This window comes from Diceros bicornis, chromosome 26, assembly GCF_020826845.1.
Source record: "Diceros bicornis minor isolate mBicDic1 chromosome 26, mDicBic1.mat.cur, whole genome shotgun sequence".
Taxonomy (NCBI): domain Eukaryota; kingdom Metazoa; phylum Chordata; class Mammalia; order Perissodactyla; family Rhinocerotidae; genus Diceros; species Diceros bicornis.
The window spans coordinates 47,428,021-47,450,878 of NC_080765.1; the positions used below are offsets into that span (position 1 = coordinate 47,428,021).

At 53.9% G+C, this 22,858-nt stretch overlaps 1 protein-coding gene across 1 annotated transcript in view; it reads left to right on the forward strand.

Annotated features, from left to right (window-relative positions):
* LMF1 (lipase maturation factor 1) overlaps positions 1 to 22,858 on the forward strand; it is a 106,687-nt gene that overhangs the window by 51,122 nt on the left and 32,707 nt on the right. Inside the window, exons 4-5 of the mRNA XM_058570426.1 lie at positions 1,022 to 1,170; positions 18,924 to 18,989. Coding sequence (XP_058426409.1) covers positions 1,022 to 1,170; positions 18,924 to 18,989 — 215 coding nt within the window. The remainder of the gene's footprint in view (positions 1 to 1,021; positions 1,171 to 18,923; positions 18,990 to 22,858) is intronic.

The following is a 22,858-nucleotide window of genomic DNA, read 5'->3' on the forward strand; positions in this document are numbered from 1 at the left end:
GAACCTTTTATAAATGGAATCCTGCAGTATGTACCCTTGTCTAAAGTGTCTTTCACGCAGCATAATGTTTTTGAGATTTGTCGAAATGGGATGAAATAAGCAAAATAAAGTGCAGGTGCCTCGAAGGGCTGAACTGGCAACAGCCTGAAACCTATTCCCAGCCCTGGGTTTCCCGGTGACGCCGTGTGAGCAGTATTTCCACGATGGGGGCTGACTCCGTGAGTTTTTACCAGAACTTGGAGCGCCATTTCCACGATGGGGGCTGACTCCGTGAGTTTTTACCAGAACTTGGAGCGCCCACCTCTGCTGTGAGGATGAGAACTCAGGCTGAGCTCACCTCCACAGCCCACGTGGGGTTCCCAACGGCAGAGTTAGCTAAGGCCAACACCCAGCAGTAGGGCTGCTGTGGTGCCAGGCTGAGCCCGTGTGGGGCCCACAGGAGGCCGTTTCATTTGGAGCCGCCATCACCTCTACCTGCTTCCTCCCCTGGCTTCCTCCCTCACGTGGGGCCAATAGGGGCCGTGTCACCTGTGCCTGTCCCGTGTCTCCCTGTGGCTTCCTCCCTCACCTGGGGCCGACGGGGACCAGAGTCAGCTCTGCATTCAGAACCTCACGTTGAGGTTGTCTCGCCTCCTGAGCGCACATTGTCCATCCTGGTAGATGCTTCTCAGGGAAGGACACACGAAGCTATGATTTCGCATGCAACCCTGTTGAATCGGAAAGCCTTCCGGAAGGCCGTTGGCTGTGTGTGTTCAGTGTGGGGCCCTCGTCACGTCTCTGCAGCGCCCTGCAAAGGGCAGGAGGCGGTGGTCTGATTTGGGAGGGCCCAGCTCAGGGCCCTGCCACACAGTCCCGCTGCTGCCACTGAGAGGCGCCCTGACTCAGGCTGAGATGTGCTCTCAGTGGCACCATCTGTCCTGTTGTCAGGCCTGTTTAAGTTGACCTGAGTTTGGTGGGCTCGTTTCTTTGGAAAATTCCCGGCTGTTGTTCATGTGCCTTTTGTCTCCTCCTGTCGTTCCAGGATGGGAGTCCCAGCTTCTGGAGACGGGATTCCTGGGAATCTTCCTGTGCCCTCTTTGGACTCTGTCTCGATTGCCCAAAGGGACCCCCACGTCCCAGATTGTTGTGTGGGGCTTTCGGTGGCTGATTTTCAGAATCATGCTGGGAGCAGTAAGTAGAACTTTGATTTGTTATATTTGGGGGGAAATGTACTAAAAACGAGTTGCTCTCCTCGCTGCCCTCTAGTCGGCCCAGTGGGGCCAGCTGTATCCCTTCAGCTGTGATGTTCGGAGGCCTCTCTGAGCACTGGAGCTCCCTGGCCCTTTACACAACCATGTTCTGTGTTCACAACCATGACTCTGGATCCGTTTCACAAGGAGACTCATGTGGGAGAGCCTCTCGGTTGCCTTTCTCCACCACCCTCCTGGTGTTTTCTGGAATGCGGAAACATTTCACATCATTTTATATGGGAAGAGCGTTAACGGGTGAGGACACACCGTCACCTGTGATTCTCACCCGAGAAGGCCACACCAGCTTCCTTTCTGTCTCCCTGCCCGTTGGGTCTTGTCTTCTGGACGCCTTGCCTGTGTGGTTTGGGGCACGGCTTGTCAAAGCGGGCTGTGCTCCACTCTCTCCCGTTACTCCAGGCGGCTGCCGGCGGCCGCGTGCTCTGCGTCTGCTGGCTCAGCTGCTCAGCTGCTCAGCTATGCCCTTTTCTTCTCACGCTCTCTTGCCAGGCCCTGGAGACGAGGGTTCCTCCGCTTCTGTCTTCCACAGAACCTTGGAAGGAGCGCGTCCTTCACTAACAGTTGCCTGTAAGTTTTTCAGAAACATCATCTGACCCTTAAACTCAGGAGTTCCTTTTGGCTGCTTCTTTTTGACTCCGACTGTACTACAGAATCTGTCAACTTGCGCTCGCTTTCTCTTCCACTCTCACCATTGTTAATAAGATCTTCATTCTTACGCTAGAATCCTTATAAAATATTGATTTCTCTTCCCTGGGAACCTTGGTGTTCGGAGGTGCTGAGGGGTCTGTTTGCTTTGTTTTCCTCGGGGCTCACCACAGAGAGCTCATTCCTGGCCCGCCCCAGAGCAAGCTGCTCATCCATCAGGCCTGCCTCGCTGTGTCCCCTTCGGTCCCGATGGTCCTCGGTCTCCCCGTGACCCCGACACTGGCTGTGTGTGGTGCCCTCCTGACCAGCCTCGGGTCCTGCATCCCTGGTAGGAGGCCCTTCTCATTCTCCTCCTGGGGGCAGCGTCCACCTGGCCCAGCCCTGAGTCGGGCGGCTGTTATGAGAGGTTCGGGGATTCAATCGGAGATGTAAAAGACACTTTCCACTCCAAACAAATGGACTGAAGGTAGATTTTATTATATAGAGGATAGTAAAGGCGACAGTCTGCAAACAGATCCAAATAGGTCAAATATTAAGAGGGAAAAAACATCAGCCCGACTGGAAAGGGAAAACACCCACATCGGCTGAAGAGAAATGACACAAATCAACCAGAAAGAGAAACACCAGGTTGACCAAAAAGAGAACACATCAAATCAATTACTTCATATCAAATCAATTACTTTACATCAAATTAGTTACTCACAACATCCACGCCCCACTGCCGGGAGAGCCCTGTCAATCGACGCGGCTGGGCAAGGATCACACGTCCTGGGCAAGGTGTCCCTTCCACAGGTGGAACTCTCACCGGGTCTCAGTCTCCAGCAGTTTATATAAGCAGTTACAGAGTTTGCAGAGCAAGCATCTAGTGTTCCCATGCACAAAATGGTTATCAGTGGCGTACGTGCACTGAGCCCCTTGGCTAATGTCCCAGCCCAGTAGTTGTGTACGTGCATTGTTCTCTTTGGTTATCATCTTAGCCCGGCATAGATGGCCAGTCCATCCCGTGCTACGACACTCCAAGAGCCTTGAAATGTTACAACTTGTAACTCTCTCTGTGGGAGAAGGGCCAGTTCCCACCACGCAGAAAGCAGCTTTTATATTTCTTTTTGTGCTGGTGGCTGTAGGTCAACGGAGCGGCCAAACATGGCTGTACTCATGTCAAGACAGCGGCCCGGCTGGTCCTCCCACGAAGTCGCTTTTCCCTGGGTGATTAGTATTTGCAGCGAGGTCCTGTGCCATGATGTGGCTGTCCCGTTCCTCACCGAAGGCTCTGTCTACCCGGCGTTTCTGATGTGAGAGTGTCCCCCATGTCCCCCCATTCAGCACGGCACTGTCGCATCCCCCAGCCATTGGTGCCCTTACTCCCTGCATCTGGCCAGTGGGCCTGTCTTGTGCCCCTGTAGCCCTCGCGTCCTGACCAGCACCAGCTCTTAACCGGCTTGACGGGCACCTGCTCTGTGAGGGTGACGTGTGTCCTTGAGCGGGACAGGTGTCCAAAGGGCACGTCTTCCCAGTTCCTTTTGTTTGTCAGGAGCCCACTGTCATATCGGGAGCATCATTCGTCCCGGCGTGATCACTGTCTTGGGTTTGGTTAACAGCCATGTCTGTGGCTGCATGGCCGGAGGCTCCAAGGACACTGGAAGCGGCTGAAGTACAGAGGGACGAGCTCGCCCAGGGCAGCAGCCCTAGGGCCAGGGCCCGGCGTGAGCCACCGTGTGCACTCATGTGGGTGGTGACAGGCCCCCAGACTGCTTGCCCAGGGGCCACAGTGGCGCCAGCGGGAGGGGCAGACAGGTGTGTGTGTAAGCCTCAGGAGCAGGCCGTTTGGAACTGGCATGGTCAGCAAGGTGCCTGCCCCGGGCAGGCTGTGAGTAACTACAGATACTCGGAGATACTGTGTCGGAGTGACTGTGTGTCCTGGTTCCACAGTAAAGCGTGATGCTTTCTCTGAATTCATTTTTCCGTTTTATCAAAAGGGTAGGAGTCGTTTTCATGGTTCCTATTAATGAGACCTTGAGGTCAGTGGTCGCCTCTGGTCCCTGGGCAGACATTCCCAGCAGGCTGTGCTTCCTTGTCCATCTGGGCCTCAATTTTGGACTCTCTCCTCACCTGGCTTTAAAAAGCATAAAAACGTACGAGATGTTTCAAAGGACTTGACGAGGGACCTTACCGGGACGACAGTTCTGTTAGGTAGACATGAAGCTGAGGGCCCTGGTAGAGCGCCAGCCAGGTGAGGAAGCCTGCGTGGTGGGGCCAGTGGGCTGCTTTGAGCAAGGCCGTAACACCACGTTGCATAAACCCCACAGTGCCTGGCAGAGCACAGGCCTCATTACCACTCTCTAAAGCTCCTTTTATGGCATTTTGATTGAGTGTTAGCACCAGCTGGATAAAAATTACCAGGTGCACTAAAAGGTGTAATTACTTGCTTTAGTCTGCATGTTGGATATTGTTAATCTTCCCTCACTGGCAAGCGGAAAGACAGAGTTGACCTGATAAAAAGAGTGATGGCAGCACACTGTCCATCGGTTGAGGGAGTGAGAGGAAAGCACACCAGGCCTGCTGGGGATGAAGCCCCGGCCCCTCATCTCGTGCTCCGTGGTCAGAACTGCTGCCTTGGCATCAGCTGAGAGCGTGCCATTCTGACACTCAGACCCCGTGTATGGTGCTGTCGTCTGGCAGAGGGTCAGATGCCCTGAAAGACGGCTGGGCCGTTTCGAAGCTCAGTCTCAGGGGGACCCCCAGAGCTGTGTGCGTGAGGGTGCCCACAGAAGGCCTGGTCTTCCCGGCGCCTGAGCGGATTCGGCACAGCCTCCCCTTCCTAGGGCTTCCACGTATTTAGCTCTTCTGACCCCCTGGAATGCTGTGTGTGCCGTGTGGAAGTGGCACTGGGCTACCCTGCTCTCTGTAAACAGCTGGAAACTGGGCACAATGCTTGACACAGCTGTCCTCATGTTGGACAACAGACAGTGTGGGACGGGGGTCCAGGGGGAAACACATAAGGTGAGCCCCTCGACTGCCTGGCTCTCTGAGGGGAGGCCGGGACAGGCAGAGAGGGGAGAGCCAGGAAGGCGGGGGGGCCAGGTAGAGTGGGGAGACCCGAGGAGGTGAAGGGCAGGCAGAAGTGGAAGCATTGCCGAGTGGATGGAGTGAAGGTTGGTGGAAGGCTGTAGGGCCTCCCTCAACTTCGAATCCTGCTGGACTTCAGGGCAGGGTACAGAGAGGAGGGATCTGTGCACTGAAGGACAGTCTCACTTCTGTTGCAGTCTTGCGAAAATGCACAGCTCTTATCTAATCGTGAAGAAACATCAGACAGACCCCCACTGAGGGACATTCTTCAAAATTACTGACCAGCGTCCTCAAGTATCAAAGTCATGAAATGCAATGAAAGGCTGAGGAGCTGTCGGGCTCTGGGAATGCGACAGTTAAATGTGGCACCCTGGACTGTCCCTGGTATAGAAAAAGGACATTCGTGGGAAAACTGGGGCAAGCCGAGTAAGCCTGGCAGTTTAATAGTATTGAGTTCATAGTGACAGTCGTACAGGGACTCCAGACTAGTTTACAGCTTTTCCGAAGTCTGAGATTTATCAAAATAAAAAGTTAAAGAGAAATCGTATGAGCAATTTCATGCACATAAAGTAGGCAATTAGATGAAATGGTTAAATTCCTTCAAAGACATAAATTACCAGCACTGACAGAAGAAACAGAAAATCTGAATAGTTTCATAGATTGAGGTCACTAAAACAAACAAAACGCAGCTGCTCGTGAGAAAACTCTGCGCTCAGAGCACCTCGCTGATGAGCTCTGTGAGACACTCAGGGAGGACACGGTATGGACCCTACGCACTCATTCAGAAGAGAGAGGAGAGGGAGCCCTTCCCAGTCGTTTTTCTGAGGCCAGCGAAGACAAGGACGTGTCAAGAAAAGGGAATTACAGAGCAATATTCTTCAAGAGCGCAGAAAAAAAGTCTTAAGGAATTATTAGCAAATGAATCCAGCAGAACATGAAGAGCATAATGCATCAAGACCAAGTGGGATTGTCCCCAGCGTGCAAGACTGGTTGGACACAAATGAGTTGATTAATTCACCAAATTACCAGATTACGGGAGAGAGAGAAAAAATGATGTGATCATCTCAATCAGTGTAGAAAAAGCATTAGACAAAGTTAAACACTCATTCGCAATGAACAAAAAAAATTATCAGCAAACTAGGAATGAAAGGAAACTTCCTCAACCTGATAAAAGATAACTATATAAACTGTCTACAGCTAATACCATACTTGATGGTGAAGGACTGAACATTTTTCCCATAAGACTGGGAACAAGGCAGGTGTCCACCCTCATCACATCTGTTTGACATTGTAATGAAGATCTTAGCTTGTGCAGTAAAGCAAGAAAAAGTAATAAAAGCCCTGAAGATTGGAATGGAAGAAGTAAAATCCTCTGCATTTGCATGTACATGGGAGATCATAGGGGCCCTGGAACTAAGGTGTGAATTTAACCAGAGTGCAGGATTCAAGGCTAGTGTACAAAACCAATAGTATTTCTGTATGCTAGTAAAAACTGTTGGAAAATGAAATTTTAAAATATAGCATTAATAATAACATCCAAAATCATAAAATACATTGGAAATTTTAACAGAAGTGCAACATTTGTACCCTGAAAGCTACCAGACATTGCTGAGAGAAATGAAAGAAGACTCCAATAGATAGACGTACCATGTTTATGGGTCAAAAGTCTCAATGTTCTTCAGCTGTCAGTTGTCCCCAAATTGATCTGTAGATTTCATGCAACCCCAAACATAATCCTAGAAGGATTTTCTTTTTAGAAATTGAGGAACTGATTCTTAGATTTATATGGAAATGCCAAGGTCCTAGAATAGCCAGAACAATCTTGAATAAAAACTAAAGTCTTGGGCCGCCCCGGGGCGTAGTGGTTAAGTGCACGCGCTCTGCTGCTGGCGGCCCGGGTTCGGATCCCGGGCGCACACCGATGCACTGCTTTTCTGGCCATGCTGAGGCCGCGTCCCACATACAGCAACTGGAGGGACGTGCAACTATGACATACAACCATCTACTGGGGCTTTGGGGGGAAAAATAAATGAATAAAATTATAAAAAAAAAAAAAAAAGACTAAAGTCTTGAACAAGAATAAGAACACTCCTTGTTCCAAGACTTCCCAGAAGACACAGTCATCAAGAGGGTGTGGTATAGGTGCGAGGATAGATAGCTATAGCGATGGCGTGGATTGGAGAGTCTGGAAACAGTCCCACACTGAAATCACGGTCAAATGATTTTTGGACAAGGCACCAAGTCAGTTCAACTGAGAAAGAAAAGTCTTTTCAACAAACGGTGCTGGAACATCTGGATATCCACACGGGGTAGACAAATCCCAGCCCCTTCATCGCCATACACAAACATCATCGCCATACACAAACATCGCTTTGAGATGGGCTGCAGACGTGAAAGCTGAGACTCACACACGTCACGAAGATAACAAGGGAGAGTAGTTTTTGCAGTCTTGACATTGGCAAGATTTCCTACAACACAGAAAACATTAACTATAAAAGAAAAAAGTGGGGGCTAGCCCAGTGGCATAGTGGTTAAGTTTGGCCTGCTTCGCTTTGGTGTCCTGGGGTTCATGGGTTCGGATCCCAGGCACGGACCTACACCACTAATCAAGCTGTGCTGTGGCAGGTGTCCCATGTACAAAATAGAGGAAGATTGGCAACAGGTGTTAGCTCAGGGCCACACCTCCTCACTGCAAAAAAAAAAAAGGATAAATTGGACTTCATCAAAATCAAAATTTTCTGTTCTTCAAAAGACACCATTGATAAATGGCAAGTCAGTTTGGGAGAAAATATTCACAATACCATGTACCACATACCACATACCTGACAAAGAACCTCTATCTGGAAAACGTAAAAAACTCATAAAACTCGTTAATAAAGACAAATCAGCCTAAAAAACGGCGGAAGATTTTAGCAGACACTTCACAAAGGAAGACATGCAAATGGCTGTTATAAGCACTTGAAAAGTGGCTCAGCTTTCCTGGCTGTTAGGGAAATGCAGGTCAGTCTACAGTGAGGTACCACTGTGTTCCCACAAGAAGAGCTCTACTTGAAGACTGAGAAAACCACATTTTGGCAGGTGTCTTAGTGTGCTCGGGCTACTATAACAAAACACCACAGGTGGGGAGGCCTAAACAACACTTGTTTTCTCACAGTCCTGGAGGCTGGAAGTCCAACATCAGTGTTCCAGCTGATTCTGTTCCTGGCTTGCAGATGGCCAGCCTCGCGCTGTAGCCTCACCTGGGGGAGAGAGAGCAGCTCTCCCAACAAGTGCACTAGTCCTGTCAGGTCAGGGCCCCACCCTCGTGACCTCGTTTAGCCTCATGACTTCCTTAGTCCAGATGCAGCCACCCTGGGGGTCAGGGCTTCAGCACATGGCTGGGGAGGACACAAACGTTCAGTCTGTCACAGCACGGGTATGAGCAAGGGGAACTCCCCTGTGGCTCTCCTGTGGGCTGTAAGGTGGTCCCACCGTCATGGGAGCAGTCACAGTTACTCACAAAGCTAACCCTACTCACCCTGTCGCCCGGCGTTCCCACTCCTGCACACCTGCCCAGGAGAAACGGAAACAGGTGCTCACGATGGCCTTTTACACATGCGGCAGCATTGCCCACAAGCACCAGGGACTGGAAACCAGCCACCATCCACCCATAGAAGGAAGGTGGACAAGCTGTGGTGAATACCCCTAGCGGAAACCGCTCAGCATGGAGAAGAACGAGTCCTGATGCTGAACGGCCTGGGTGACCTCGCGGTGTCACACTGAGTCAGGGAACCCCGGTACGGGGGGGTGTGCACCATCCAGTCCTCGTGTGGGAGGTTCTAGAACCCGAGCCAGAACGTGGCCGCACACTCAGAGAAGCTGTGGCCTCAGGGATTTGGGGTGGGGGTTGACTTGGGGCTCATGCAGGAACTTTCAGGGTAATGGAAATGTCCTGTGTCCTGATGGGGTGAGGGTCCCACAGGCTTGTGCATCCACAAGAGCTCCTCAGCCACACGCTTCAGGGTGGGACATCAATAATTGTTTGAAAGCCAACGAGAGGTTAACAGCAGGGGGAAGTCTCAGGGAGGTGGCCCGTCAGCCCCCATGGAGCAGAGACATCTGTCTTCGTGGGCAGTGCTGGAGATGGACAGCCCCCACCAGGCCGGGTTTTCCTCAGCGTTCCTCCGTTGAGCACCAGAAAAAAGCCATGTGCCTTCAAGCCCCGGAAAGACCATCAGCCCTGCCAGACGCTGCCACTCAAGACAGGCCCACAGGATGCACTTCCTGCCCATCTGCCTGCACCACTGCGGGCCTGGCTGTGCAGGGTGGGATGGCCTTTCTCTAGCTATTGCTGCCCGCTGATGTATAGGTGACGCAAGGGCCCAGGACTGTCACCACACGGGCCTGCTGGAGGCTGGGGCGGTCACCCCACTATTGATGTGATTGGAATTCGAGCTGCGTCGGGAGTGGTTCCCTTGGCTCCCTCCGTGAGCTCCAGGCCAGCCTCAGCTGAGGCTTCAAGAACTGGCAGGTTGTTCTCTTGCGTTCTGGCATCCTGAGGCAGGCTGACAGCCCCATGGCGTTCCCACGTGCTTCACAGACAAGGTGGAGAGCCCCCCGTTTCCCTGGCCTCCTCACTTCCAGTTGCTGGGACAGTGCAGAGGGGCCGCAGGGGCCCAGATGACCCCATTCGACTTCTTCCTCGGAACAAAGGCGCAGGTCTGCCCAGGATGCTGGCTGCGCCTTCCCCCTGGGGTGGAGCAGACACATACTGACACTCCTGTGGAGTGTTTCTCTGATGTTTTGACTCAGTTTTCTGCTTTAAATGCATAGATTTCAGTCATATAGGAGTGGAGAATCTCTTTCACCTGCAGGAAATGGTAAATGGCGTGGTGTCCACGTCGCTGCATTTAAGGCAATAGGGTGCCTGTAATTATGCTTTAAGAAAGAAACAGTTTTCACTTTTTTCTCAACCTCAGTTTTCGTCGAGACAGAGTATATGTGTTTGTAGCTGAGTTCACGTGGCCCAAGTTTCCATCCCTGAGCGTGTCAGATGCCTGTCACTGAAACCTGGAGCCCTTTGCTCCTGGTCCCCTGAGCTCCTCTGGGGAGCAGAGGATGGGTTTTCCACACGGTGCTTTGGAGCCGAAGCTGTCCTTGAGTATTTCGTCCTGTGGTAGGCTGCTGTGCTGTGCTCAGGATTTAGGTCTCTCAATTGGTAAAATTCCGGGAATCGAGCCAGTGTCCTTGTTGCTGGGACTTCTCAGAGCTAGACAATACCAAGGGGAGACCACTTGGTTTCAGTCTGACCACTGGAGAATTGAAAAACCGAGACCACGTGTCTTCTCTGTGCCTCTTCCTCTAGCTCTCTCGCTTCCTGCAGCCGGGCTGCTGTTGGAGCATGCTCGTGGCTATCGGGCTGGGCAAGCAGCAGATGTGCAGCGGCTCTGTGCTGCCGTCCCCCCTTCCTCTAAGAACCTGCTCTGGCATAAGCATTACCTTGCAGAGGTGCCACGGGCCGACGAGAGGAGAAGTGCAAACCTGGACAGCGGCAGTGAAACACGGCGGTGTCCAGATGATCTTCAGAGTCGTGAGAGTAAGGGAAGGAGGCGTCCGGAATGCGGCTGCTGTACAGTTTCCCTCCTGGGGATTGTCCCTGCCGCGGCTACTCCTGCCGTCTGTTAGGGCGGCTTTTCTTTTCCAGTTCTTCCAGCGTCTTGTACTGCATTTCTCCTGATGTTCAGTTATTTTTATTATCGGTTCACATTTTAAGAGTTGAGAATTTAATACCGTAAATTCTTATTGTGCAAAATTGCAACCAAAATCAGCAGTTTTCCTTGCGAGGTGCATATTTGCTATGGCTGGAGCAGGTCTTTTTTATATAAAGTAAATGGAGAGGATGCAACGTAAAAGGAGGAACAAAGGGCGGGACCCTGAGAATTCGAGTGTGAGCGAGTGCCCCCGGAAGCTGACATGAGGATTAGCTCTCCTGTTCCATGCGTTTAGGTGGCCCCACAAATAACCTGCAGGCTGCAGAAAGCAGTGACAAGATGCTGGCACATTTTCCACGTGGCTTCAAGTCCCTAGTCGTTAATCAGTGGGGCCTGACTGCCACACAGCTGTGCCACTCGCGGGTCTGTGCTCCACCTGTGCTGCACCCACAGTGGGGCCCTTCCGATGCTCCTGTGTGTGGAGCATCCCGCTTCCTTGTTAACACGAGAGAAAGAGCCGTACCTGAAAGGCAGGAGTATAGGCCATCACACCCGCGGTTTCCAGGTCGTCTGCAGTGTGGCCGGACGCGCGGCCAGGCTGGGATTGAGGGCACTGGGAGAAAACGCTTCCCTCCAGCGCCTGGCAGCTGCACCTCACCTCTGCCGTAAAGAGTCTCCTGGGAGATCACGAAGGCTTTGTGCCAATCGGTTCGACAACTTCGATAAAATGGACAGATTTCTTGACAAATGCAGCTTATCAAAACTGAGACAGAAGGAAACAGGAAGTCTCGGTGCCTCCCTGCCTGTTAAATAAATTGAACTTGTAATCAAAAACCATCGCAGAGAGAAGAGGGAGGCCCAGACGTCTTCACCAGTGCAGCCTATCAAACGTGGAAGGAGGAAGTAACGGCAGTGCTGCACAGGCACGGAAGACAGCAGAGGAGGGGACACCTCCCAGCTTGTCTTATGTGACCAGTGTAACAGTGGTACTGAAGCCTGATGAGGACATTACAGAGGAAACAGAGACCAGTGTCGCTCGTGAGCAAAGGCACAGAGCCTCAGGAAAACATCAGCAAATCCATTCCAGCCAAAGGAAAGGCGGAGATTCTCTCAGGAGTTCAAGGCAGTGTGACATGTGAAGATCAATTAATGCCGTTCACTAGAGTCACAGAATAAAGATGAAGATCAGCTCTACAGATGCAACAAAAGCACACAATGCAATTCAGCCCGCACACATAATGGCATAGATGACAGAGGCATCTATGAAGGCTCTGCTAGCACCGTTGTTGATGGTGCAGGAACAGAGCGTTCACACGACTAGGAACAAGGCCCACGTCTGTGCTCGCTGCTGCTCTCACACTGCACTGGATGTCCTAGCGCAAGAAGGAAGGAAAAAGAAGTAAAAGGCATAAAGATGGAAAAAAAGAAATGAAACTAGTATTCACGGACATGATATGTATGTAGAAAACCCAGTGGAATCTAAAAAGAACGGCTGAAATGAATGCACAGTGTAGCAAGGCTGCGGGATACGAGGTCAGTGTAGACATGTCCTTCATGTGCCACCAGGAAGTCAGTAGAAAGCACGATTTGAAAACTCTCTCAGTTGCATCAAATGCCTCGTGGCAAAGCTGATGAAGGGTGTCTGAGACGTGTGCATCAGCGCTGCGAGACGTCGCTCATGTTGCTGTAAGAAGACCTCCCCCGGCGGAGAGGCGCACATGTTCATGGCCAGAAGACGCAGTGTCGTTAAGATGTCTGTTAAACTCAAATTTATATAGAAATTCAAGGCAATTCCTATCAAACTCCCTGTGGGCTTTTTTGGAGAAATTGACACACTGATTCTAAAATTTGCATGGAAATACAGAGAATCTTGAAAAAGAAGAACAAAGTTGAAGGACTTTACTTCCTGATTTCACAGCTTAATTTAAAACTGAAGTATGGTATTGATCTAAACTAGAAAAATAGATCAGTGAAAGAGAATAGAGTCTGGAACTAGACCTATACTTACTCTGCTGTCAATTAATACTCAACCAAGGTCCCACGTCATGACTTGAATGGAAAAAGGAAAGGCATTTTTTACAATTAGTGCTGGAATAATTGGATATCTGTCTAGAAAAATAACATGAGCTCTAACTGCTATTTCGTCTATATCAAACTCTAATTTGAGATAGATCTTGGACCTAAATGTGAAAGCAAAACCGTAAAGTTCTCAGAGGAAAACATAAAAGAATGTCTCCCAGAAAGAGACCCACATAGCACAGTCAACTGATTTCCAGCCAAGGCACTAAGTCAGCACTGCGGGGCAAGGAAAATGTGCTTTTACAAACGTAAAAGCTGGAACCATCAAGTTTTCAAAGATAACATAGACACTTACCTTGGGGTAGCAAAGATTTCTTGGACAGGGCACAAAAGGCACTAAACATTAAAGAAAAAATATTGATAAATTGTACTTCATTGATATTAAAATTTTCTGTCATCAAAATACAGCATTAAGAAAATGAAGGAAGCCACAGACTGGGAAAAATACTTGCAGTGCATAGATCCAGCAAAAAAATTAATATCCAGATCATGCAAATCACAATAAAAAGGTAGACGTAGGACTGGAACATACTTCACAAATGAGGACATGGGAATGGCGATGAGCGCGTGAGGAGCCGTGAGCCAGTGTCCTGTGCCCACGAGAAGGGCTGCATCTAAGACTCCGTCAGCACCACCTGTTGGGGGTGTGCAGGCGACTGGAAGTCCACGTGGGGCACATCCCGCGTGGGGCGTAAGATGGGGCAGCCACCTTCAAGAACTGTTGGCAGTTTCCTACAAGCAAGAAGCATGTTCCGCCCTGTGAGCCAGCCTTCCGCTTCTGGGAATTTGCCCAAGAGGAGTGGAGACCTGTGTCCATGCAGAGGCTTGTGCGCACATGTCCAGGGCAGCACTCTCATAACACAGACCCAGGAAACCACAGATGCCCGTTGACGGGAGGGCCAACCTGTGATTCATTCCCACAGGGACGGCACTCAGCCGTGGAGGGAACCTACTCCTGGTGCCGCCAGACAGACGAGCCCCAGAGCATGCTGAGCACAGCCCCCCTTAACCAGAGCCAGGAGCACCTGCTGCATGTGTCCACGTGAGTGACACCCTTGAACAGGCAGAGCTGGGGCTGCTGCCGTGCCTCCTGGACAGTGGGTGTGGAATTGCCTGGAAAGGGGTCACAGAGAATGCTCTATGGGATGGAAATCTGCATCCTGTTCCGGATGGTGGATATCTGATTGTAACAATTGTCAGGAAGCATTGAGCCGAACACATAGATGTGTGCGTTTTGCTTTATGTAAATTGAGGTTGAGCCCTTTGACTTCAGAGGGTATCATGAGTTTGCTTTTTACACGCAGAAATCGCTGTAAGATGCAGCCCGATTAACTCCACATGCCATGGGGATAACAACCGAGTCGGTCGTTACCGGTGTTCGGAGAGCCTGTGCGGTCACCCCAGCTTTGGGGAGCCCCCACCCCCAGAGAGAAAGAGCAGCTACGCAACTGCTGACTCCTCTCCTCAGCGGAAGGTGCACCGGGGCGCAGAGGCGGGAGTCCACAGTGCCCCTCCTCGTGTCCAGATCTGCGCACGTTTTTGCTGGGATTCAGCAAGGCCCTGACACTGCTTGCAGAGTGGCAGCCATTCCTCGTGTGCAGCACGGTGCGTGCCCATCTGCCCACCTCAGAGCAGAGCTGTTTGTGCCATAGCGTCGGCGCCACTTCTCCCTGCCTGAGGTTCAGGACTCGTGTCTGATGGGAAGAAGGTTCCTGGGTGAGATGGGCTTCTACCAGGATGCTCAGCGAGGCTGTGTTTGGACTCTGTTCTGTCCCTTGGAGGCTCAGTGGCTGCTCTGAGTGGGGGAAGCAGGATCACTGTAAAAGCCATTTTCGTGTTGGCGTGCTCCACTCGTGCGCGTCCCAGTCCCAGAGGTGCTGCGGCCTGCAGAGGCGCCGGATCATGGATGGCACCGACAGGTTAGCGAGTAGGTGAGATGCCGTCAGCCAAGAAGAGTGAGGAGCTAAGGAGCAGAGGAAAAAAATGAGGCTTTGAAGCTGGGGGCTCTTTCTTGGAGTTAGAATGCCTCCAGTAAAATTGTATTAAATGTAATGAAATAAATGTCAGAATGCTACAGGCCCCTATGAAGACCCAAATCAGGCGGATGTGTTGTCATTTCCTTGACGAGCCTGCCCTGTCCTGGAGTCCCCACTCCAAAATGAGAGCAATTATTCTAATTTGTTTTATTGCATTAGCGTGGGCAGAACCAAAGAAAGGGGCTTTCTTCCGCGGCTCTGTCATCCTTCCTGCAAGAGCGCCCAGGAGGCCAGACCCTGGACTCTGGCGCGGGAGTGTCATGGGAATTTCTGGAAAGTGATGTCTGCAGCCCTCTGACCTCTGGCCCCCAGCTGCGGCCCCTGCTCGCGGCGGGCCCCATGCTTGGCTCCTAGGCACCTCTGTGTGCCTCTGTCTCCAGCCGCTCCTCTCGGAACGGCCTGCAGCAGGAAGATGGCCATTCCCGTGGCCCAAAAAGGCATCAAGCTCTTAATGCCACCATGGAGCTGTAACCATCCTTTCCACCCACTCCTTGCAACCCTGCGTCAGCCTGTCACAGGCAGCCGTCATCAGGGCCATTTTCAAAGGGTCTCCAGGATTTGGGGAGGGGGAAAAATAAAAATCCACAAAACAGCTTCGGTCATTTCTCTCCCCGGCCGCACGTTTCAGTCCAGACCATCTCCTCCAACTGACTGCGTGCTCACTGTGTGCACATGTGCACACCGTTTGTGGGTTGAGGTTGTAGGTTTCTGTTTAATCGCATGTTGGGGCCGGAAAGTGCAGACATCACCCAGAGATGCGGCAGAGGAGCCAGGCCAGGTGGTGACCAACCAGGGGTTAGCGGGCCCTTCAGGTGGAGACAAGTCGGTCTTGAGGGATGCCCAAGCGTTCCTGTGCTGACTGACGTGAAATATGGGGCGCTAACAGTGGACCTCAAATGCGGCAGTCAGCACACGCCCTGAGACCTGGGGTCCCCCTCTGCCTGCTGGTGAAGCACATGGGGTCCCAGAGGAGAGAAGCGGCTGGGTCGGTGCAGAGCCCAGGGCGCCCAGCCCCCTCCCTGTGGCCTCTGAGTGGCATCCAGACCAGTGCACCTGCTAGCAGAGGAAGCCTGTGCCCCCGCCCCTGTGGACCGCTCATTGGCGCTCACGGCTCCCGGGGCAGCTCAGCTTCTCTGTGGAAGAGGAGCTGGCGTAGGACGAATGCCCCGTGTTTGCAGATGGAGGAGAGAGTGGGCAGAGACCCCTGACTGTGAGAGCACGGGGTGCCGAGTGCGTTCACAGTGAGGCCGCCCCAGGCAGAGCTCTCTGCCTTAGCACATGTGGCCCTGAGGGAGGGGGCCCTCGTCGCCCGGCGTTCGTGGGCCGTCACCCTCGCCCCGCGCAGGCTGGGGAGCCCCTCACTGGGGTGTGAAGGGACTTGTGCAGCATTACAGAAACTATGCTCTTTCTGTGGCGAAGGCCTTGGTTTTCCCATGTTGAGTGTTTTTAAGAAGCATATTCTCCGACCAGGAGCTTCAGAGAGAAGCCGTGTGCCTCCCCCGCAGCTCGCCTTCATGCTCCTGCCTCCCACCTACTGCCCGAGGCCTGAGGCTTCCTCGTCACCCATGAATGTTCCAGCATCTTGGCACTGTCCCTTTCCCAAGCCAAACGCAGGGGTTGTACGGACAGCTGTAGGTTGCTCGGCTCTTTTTGGGTCTGGCATGTTACTGGCCTGTCTGTGCCATTTTTTCAGAATTAATTTTGGGCTGAAAAAGGCTCAAAGAAGGCTTTGTTCCTTTGACACTTACTCTGGAAGAAAAAAAAATCCGTGGAAAATCTGACATCTGCATTGTAGGGAGAAATCAATAGATGGGGAGGAATATAATTATCCTCTGCTCCTGAAAGAATGTTTCAGATTTTTAAGTGTCTCATATCAGCTTAGAATTTGAATGACATTTTAATTACTTTGTTTTTTTCTCCTTTGCCTGGTTTGAATCTCCGAAGAGTACCACTCTCGGATTCAGAAGGGATGCGGGAGTGGGCCCGCGCTCGCGGGGAGCTCACGTGACAGCAGGGCTGAGTGCTCCTGCCAAGTGAGCGGGTGCGTGCTCCTCAGACACGAGCGGTCCGTCCGCGTCAGCAGGGCAGGCTCGCTCAGAGCTGGTCCACAGGACGCCCCTGCCTCTGAAGCGCTGTGTTCCCACAGACGTGACCATGCACAGCCGTCCAAACTGGAAGCCGTCTCTCTGGCTCCTTCATGATCCAGAGAGCCTAGCTCTCTTTTCAAAGTGACTCATTCTGCGAGTCTGAATAGCAGCACTGGGGCCCTTGGAGCACAGCTGACTGCTGATGGCACACAGCCCCTGCGGTGGTGGTGCGGCAGGAGCCGGCTGAGGGCCAGGGCGGGTTCAGCCCCCGCTGCGGTGTGCGCAGGATCCCAGAGAGGCGGATGCTGACGCAGGAAGTGGCCCCCTCCAAGCCAGCTTCAGAATAACCTCTGGGTCTTCACAGTGCTCGGGAGAATTGAGTCTCGACATCCTTCGGGACACAGTTGTAGATGACCGTTAGGTGGGCGTCTAGCTCATGCCCAGCCCTGCGCACCGCAGGGGCACTGTCAGAGGTCTTTCTGTGGAAGCCGGCGTGGCTGCCACACGTGACTCTGACTTCCTCATCATTTCTCACCCCTGCTCCTTTTTTTTTTTTTTTTTTAAGATTTTATTTATTTTTTTTTTCCTCCAAAGCCCCAGCAGACAGTTGTATGTCATAGCTGCACATCCTTCCAGCTGCTGTATGTGGGACGCGGTCCCAGCATGGCCGGAGAAGCAGTGCGTCGGTGCACGCCCGGGATCCGAACCCGGGCCGCCAGCAGTGGAGCGCGTGCACTTAACCGCTAAGCCACCGGGCCGGCCCTCACCCCTGCTCCTTTGGGTGTCACTGCGTCCATGCCACCCACCAGGGGCCCAGGCCAGGGGTCTTGGCTGCTCCCTGCCCCACACCTGCTCCAATCCTTCAGCCCATCCTGGGGGCTCCACATTCCAGACACGTTCCCCATCCTGGATGGTCATTCTGCCTTGTTGGCCCCATGTGCACCAGAGGACTCATTAACTCACACCGTCCATCCCTGGGTCAGAGCCCTCAGCTGCCCCAAAGTCCTTCCCTGCGTGAAGGTCAATTTTGTGTGTCCACCTGGATGGGCCACTGCCCCATGCCAAACACCAATCTTGGTGTTGCTGCGAGGGTGTTGCACAGACGTGATTGATCCATGATGAGTTGACTTTAGTGAGACACATTGTCCTGGACAGCCTGGTGGGTGGGTGGGTGCGTGGTAGGTGGATGGATGGTAGACGGATGGATGGATGGATGGATGAAACTGAGGGAACTTGGCCCGGAACCGTTGTAGCTGCAGAAACCACCATCACAAGAGAGAGCTGAGCTGCACTCCAGACTTGTTTCTGTGTCGGTGCGGTTTCTCACCTTATCATCCAGCTCTTATGGAAGAGTCAGAAGTTGGCACTGCCTCTCTGCATCTCAAGCAGCGTTTCAGTCCTGGCAGGGGACAGTCTGTTTGTGACTTGTGCCGAGAAGCTCACCCACAGGCCGTTTGGCGGAGCCCCTCTCTCCACAGCCACTTTCCTGGTGGACCTGGCCACGGAGCGGTTCCCTGGACACCCTCAGGCCTGAGCACCGGGGGCTCCTGTGCCATGAAATGGCAGTGGCCGCTCCCAGTAGGTGTGGGTGTTTGCATCCAGCCCGTCTGAGCCTCTGCATGTTCGTCAGGGTGGCAGTCGAGACGTCCTCCCTGTCGGGTCTCCCCCGCCGTCTGTGGAAGGGTCAGTAAGGTGGGCGTTTAGCTTTGCAAATTGGCCCATTTTCAAAGCCTCACACTTGCATCGCTGTGACGATGCGCAGAGCCTGGAGACTGAGTTTTAAAGACAGCACAGACGGGGTTGACTGTAAAAGGAAGCCAGCGTTCCCTGTTGCGTGTGGTGTGTATTTGCTGACTGTTAATCAACAAAGGACCCTGGATGTGCCTTTTCTGAAGCTTTGTTTAAATTCTACCTCTTACCTCACTCCATGCGTGAGATGAGCTCCGTCTGTTCGTCACTTAAAGCCCCTTGACACAGATTCTCCCGCCTGGTGGCCAGGGTACCTGTCCCAAGGGACCCATGCCATTCTCAGGGAGTGGTTCACGTTCTTTCCTCTCTATCTTGCCTTGGCAGGGCCTGATCAAGATCCGGGGGGACCAGTGCTGGTGGGACCTCACCTGCATGGACTTCCACTACGAGGTGAGTAGCATGGTGGCCGTGCAGTGATGCGGTGACGCAGACGTGAGCTGAGCTCTCCTGTCCCCAGTCCTGCCCCATCCAGGGAAACCAGCCACCTGCACTGTAGATGCAGCCTCTTGGGGGCCGCAGCTCAGCTCATTCGACGTCCCTGCTTCCTCTCTCAGGGGGGTTAGGTCACAAGGTGGCTCACAGAGTATCCTGCTTGCGGGGGCTGGCAGGATCGTGTGTCTGGCCACCATGGTCGTGGGTCCAGTGGTTCATTTTGGTTATGGGCACTGGGTCCCTCTGCTTCTGTCCACAGTCCTGCCCAGGCCCAGACACCAGGCCTGGGACCCTTCCGCCAAGAGTCTGAGCTGGCCCTTCGTGCCCCTAGGGTGGGTGCAGCCTCGGGGGCTGCTCTGCTCTGCCCTGTGCGCAGCCCCCAGCCACAGCGGACATGGTGCAGGTGTGTCCCCGCTCTCCCAGGGGGCAGGCGCCGGTCCTGCTGTGCTCAGACCCCCACAGCCCCTCCCCACCTCAGCCCAGGGCTTTGGGCACTATCGTCCATCCCCCCACACACACCCCCAGGCCCAGGCCTGAGTCCCTCCGGATGTCCCGATTCTGCTGCCTGCTCATGTTCACAGCAGGCCTGCACGGTGATCCAGGGTGTCTGGCGTCAGAACAGCATTCGTCTTCTCGGTTACATCCGCTCGCTCCGCGTACGCAGTACGTTCCTGTCAGGTGCCCGTGTTCCTCACTTGGGCCCGTGTCGCTCTTGTTGGCAGTGAAATCCTTAACGCGCCTGGAGCGCCACCTGTCAGATGGGACGTTTTCTTCCATCTTCCCCACTCACTGCTTACAGGTGGAACATGGGAGAGGGATTTTTATCCGCTCTTCTTATCAAAGGCAGCTCGCTGACAGTCTTACACCACGGGCCGGGCCGGGGGGCCCTCTGCTCGTCCTGGCCCGCACCCAAGCCCCCAGCCACCCGGTTTACATTGTCCCGATGTGTGAGGCCGTGTCCCCCTGAAGGGGGTCAGAGCAGGTGACCAGGGGCGCATGTCAGAGTCCCCATAGCACGAACACCTGTCCTCACCCTGCATGTGGCTCTCAGCCAGGATGGGGGCCCCATGACTCCTGCTTTAGGTCAATGGAAGGAGCCTTAGTGAGCGGAGAGGGGGCCGGGTGAGCCCAGAGGGCAGGGCTGGGTGCTCTCTGGCCGATAGTGCGCGTCCTCAGAAGGGCCGGCGTTAGGTGCATACCAGGGCGGGGCTCTCCGTCCCACGGCCCTGCACAGGATTCAAGCAGGCAGCAGGCCTGTGACCGCTGTAGCGCTGGCTCGAGAGCCGTGTCCTGGCAGTGGGGCCAGTGGGCATGATGTCTGTGTGGTGTGAGGTCAGGGCCACTTGGAATCGACGTCCCAGGACAGGCCGGGTCAAGGTTCCTTGAGCACCAGAGAACCTGATGGTCTAATGGTCACACAGGATCCAGAGCCAAAGCCAGCAGCTGCCAAGAGGCCTGGTGGCACAGTGCTGCCGTCACGGAGAGCGGCCATGGCATCTGTCAGGCCTGGGCTGACGGCTGTGCAGGCCCCCTCCAGGGACGGAACCACCCCTCACTCTTCCCAGCAGCAGGAACTTTTCCTTGGTGGATCTCGTTCTAACACCCTCACAGCTCTGTGAGCTAGGGTGGAGTGAGGGCACCCGGCTGATGTGGGGAGTAGGGCCAGGACCCCTCATGCTGTCAGCTGAGGTGGTCTGTGCCCCGGATGCAGGGACAGTGGGCCACAGGGCCTGTCCTTGGTGACCTGGACTCCTCCAGTCTGTGGCCAGCGGCAGCAGGGCCCCCAGGTAACAGCAAGACCTGTGGGAAGAGAGAGGGCACCTCGTTTGCTCTCATGGCTCCACTGGCGGAGGCCTCGAGAGAGGGACGCACTAGGGAAGGTGGCAGAGCCGTTTGGGGGTGTCAGGAGCAGCCTGGGGCATGCAGAACAGCAGGGGAGGGGCTCTTGGCGAGAGGAGAACTTAGGCCCCTCCTCCTCCTCTCAAGCGTTGCTTCCGTTTCACCTCGAATTTGGCTGTTGACGAGGCCATGATGAGGCCCCATGAGGGGATGGCAGGAGCTGAGCCTTGGCACTATCTGGGCGCTCAGGGTCCCTGTGAGTTCTCCCCAGCAAACGCCCTGCCCCTGAGAGCCTGAGCTATCATCCTCCTCTACCCATGAGGAAGCAGACACCGAGCTCCGCCCGCGCCAGGCCCCGCCAGTGAGTGAGGGCTGGGCAGGAGATGCGTCCCGCCTCGCCCTCCCGCCTCCCCCACTGCGGCGGCTCTTCCAGCTCGTGGCGCGATTGGTATGGGGAGACCTGAGGCCTTTGGTCTTTGCAGGTCCTCCAGCTGGACAAGGCATAGGCTGGAGGATGCGTCGTGTGTAGGAGCCCCGTCCCCACCCCTCGTGTCTGGTGACCCAGAGGCTTGGCAGGAGCCTGGTAACACTCCGCCCGAGGTCTTCCAGCAGCACAAAGTGCGAGCTGAGCGGGTGGTGCCGTCGTGACTCGTCCTCGGCTCCAGGAGCGCACACTCTGTGAGGGCTGCTCCCCCGCCCCTGGTAGCAGAGGCAGAGGCCGTGGGCCCTGGTGGCAGAGGCCTCACGGCCATGCCCAGCCTTGGCCCCTTGTCTTCCTCTCCTCCTATCCAAAAGGCAGCTGCTGGTGGATTCAGTCGGTCAAATCAGAGACACGCTGGGACAAAGGTCCTCGAGTGCAGATCGTGGGTCCCAGCAAGAGAAAAGGCAGGGACCTCCATCTGACATGCCACAGCCAAGCCACAGTCCCTGCAGATCTCGTGATGGCTAGACCTACAGCCACGCAAAGCCAGTGTTCGTGAAGTGCATCCGGGTCAGAATCACCACCTTGGAGCAACGCACTGAAAGCCTTGGTCCACACGGTAGCGCTTCTGCCCAAATAGCTGTTTCTAACCCCAGGCATGCGGGAAGTGGTCTACAAGAATGCCCAGGAGCGCATCGGCTGTCAGACTCTTAACGGGAGGAGGAAAAATGACTGCATTCTACCCACTAGCAGTTTCTTGTCTCGTCCAGTTAGCGTTAAAGCGTGCAGTGTGCCAACTGGAACAGCAGGAAAACGCTCAGCGGCAAACGTGCGTTCCTGCGTGGTCCTCTCTGCTCTGTACGAGTTCATCACAATTTGAATTCTTCAACTTTGGAATACTTTGATTACACAGATTTACACCTTAAAATTCCTCCATGTGGGACGTATGGCTCTTCAGCCCACACTCGGTGCTTCACTTGTGAGGAGCATGTGCTTTTGGTCGCTGAGCTGTCAAAGGTCTTCTGGCCTCACCGAGCCACCGCCCACAGTCATCGGCGGTCCTCCGGGGCTGGGTCTGCGCTTGAGGGTGGGGCCGGCTTCAGGTGGCCCGTTTCTTTTCTGTTTCTCCTCCCCCCAGGGGTGCACGAAGGAGTTAATACACGTTTACGCTGCTGTTTTGCTCCAAAGTCCTGCAAGCAGAGCTGCCCTCTAGTGCAGGGATATAGATCACTTTCCACTCCTGTTACTGGTAAAGTTCCGCAGCCTCGCAGCACAGAAAAGAGGCCTTTGTGTCGTGTTAATTGAGTTTTTACGCTAGAGTTTCTTGCCTTTCTTGCCTGTGGTAGGGACAGCTGACTTCCAGGGCACCTCCAGGATCCGTCTCAGGCCTTGATGTTGGGAGGTGGGGGGCTCCGGGAATCAGCGCCGCAGGTGGGTGCGTGCTCGTGCACATCGTCACCAGGTGCCCTCCTGCCTCTCACGTCTGCAGGTGGACGTGAGGCAGTGCCCACAAGGCACTCACCCCGAGGGTCAGCTGAGCACCAAAATCCTCGTTACTCTGCTTCTC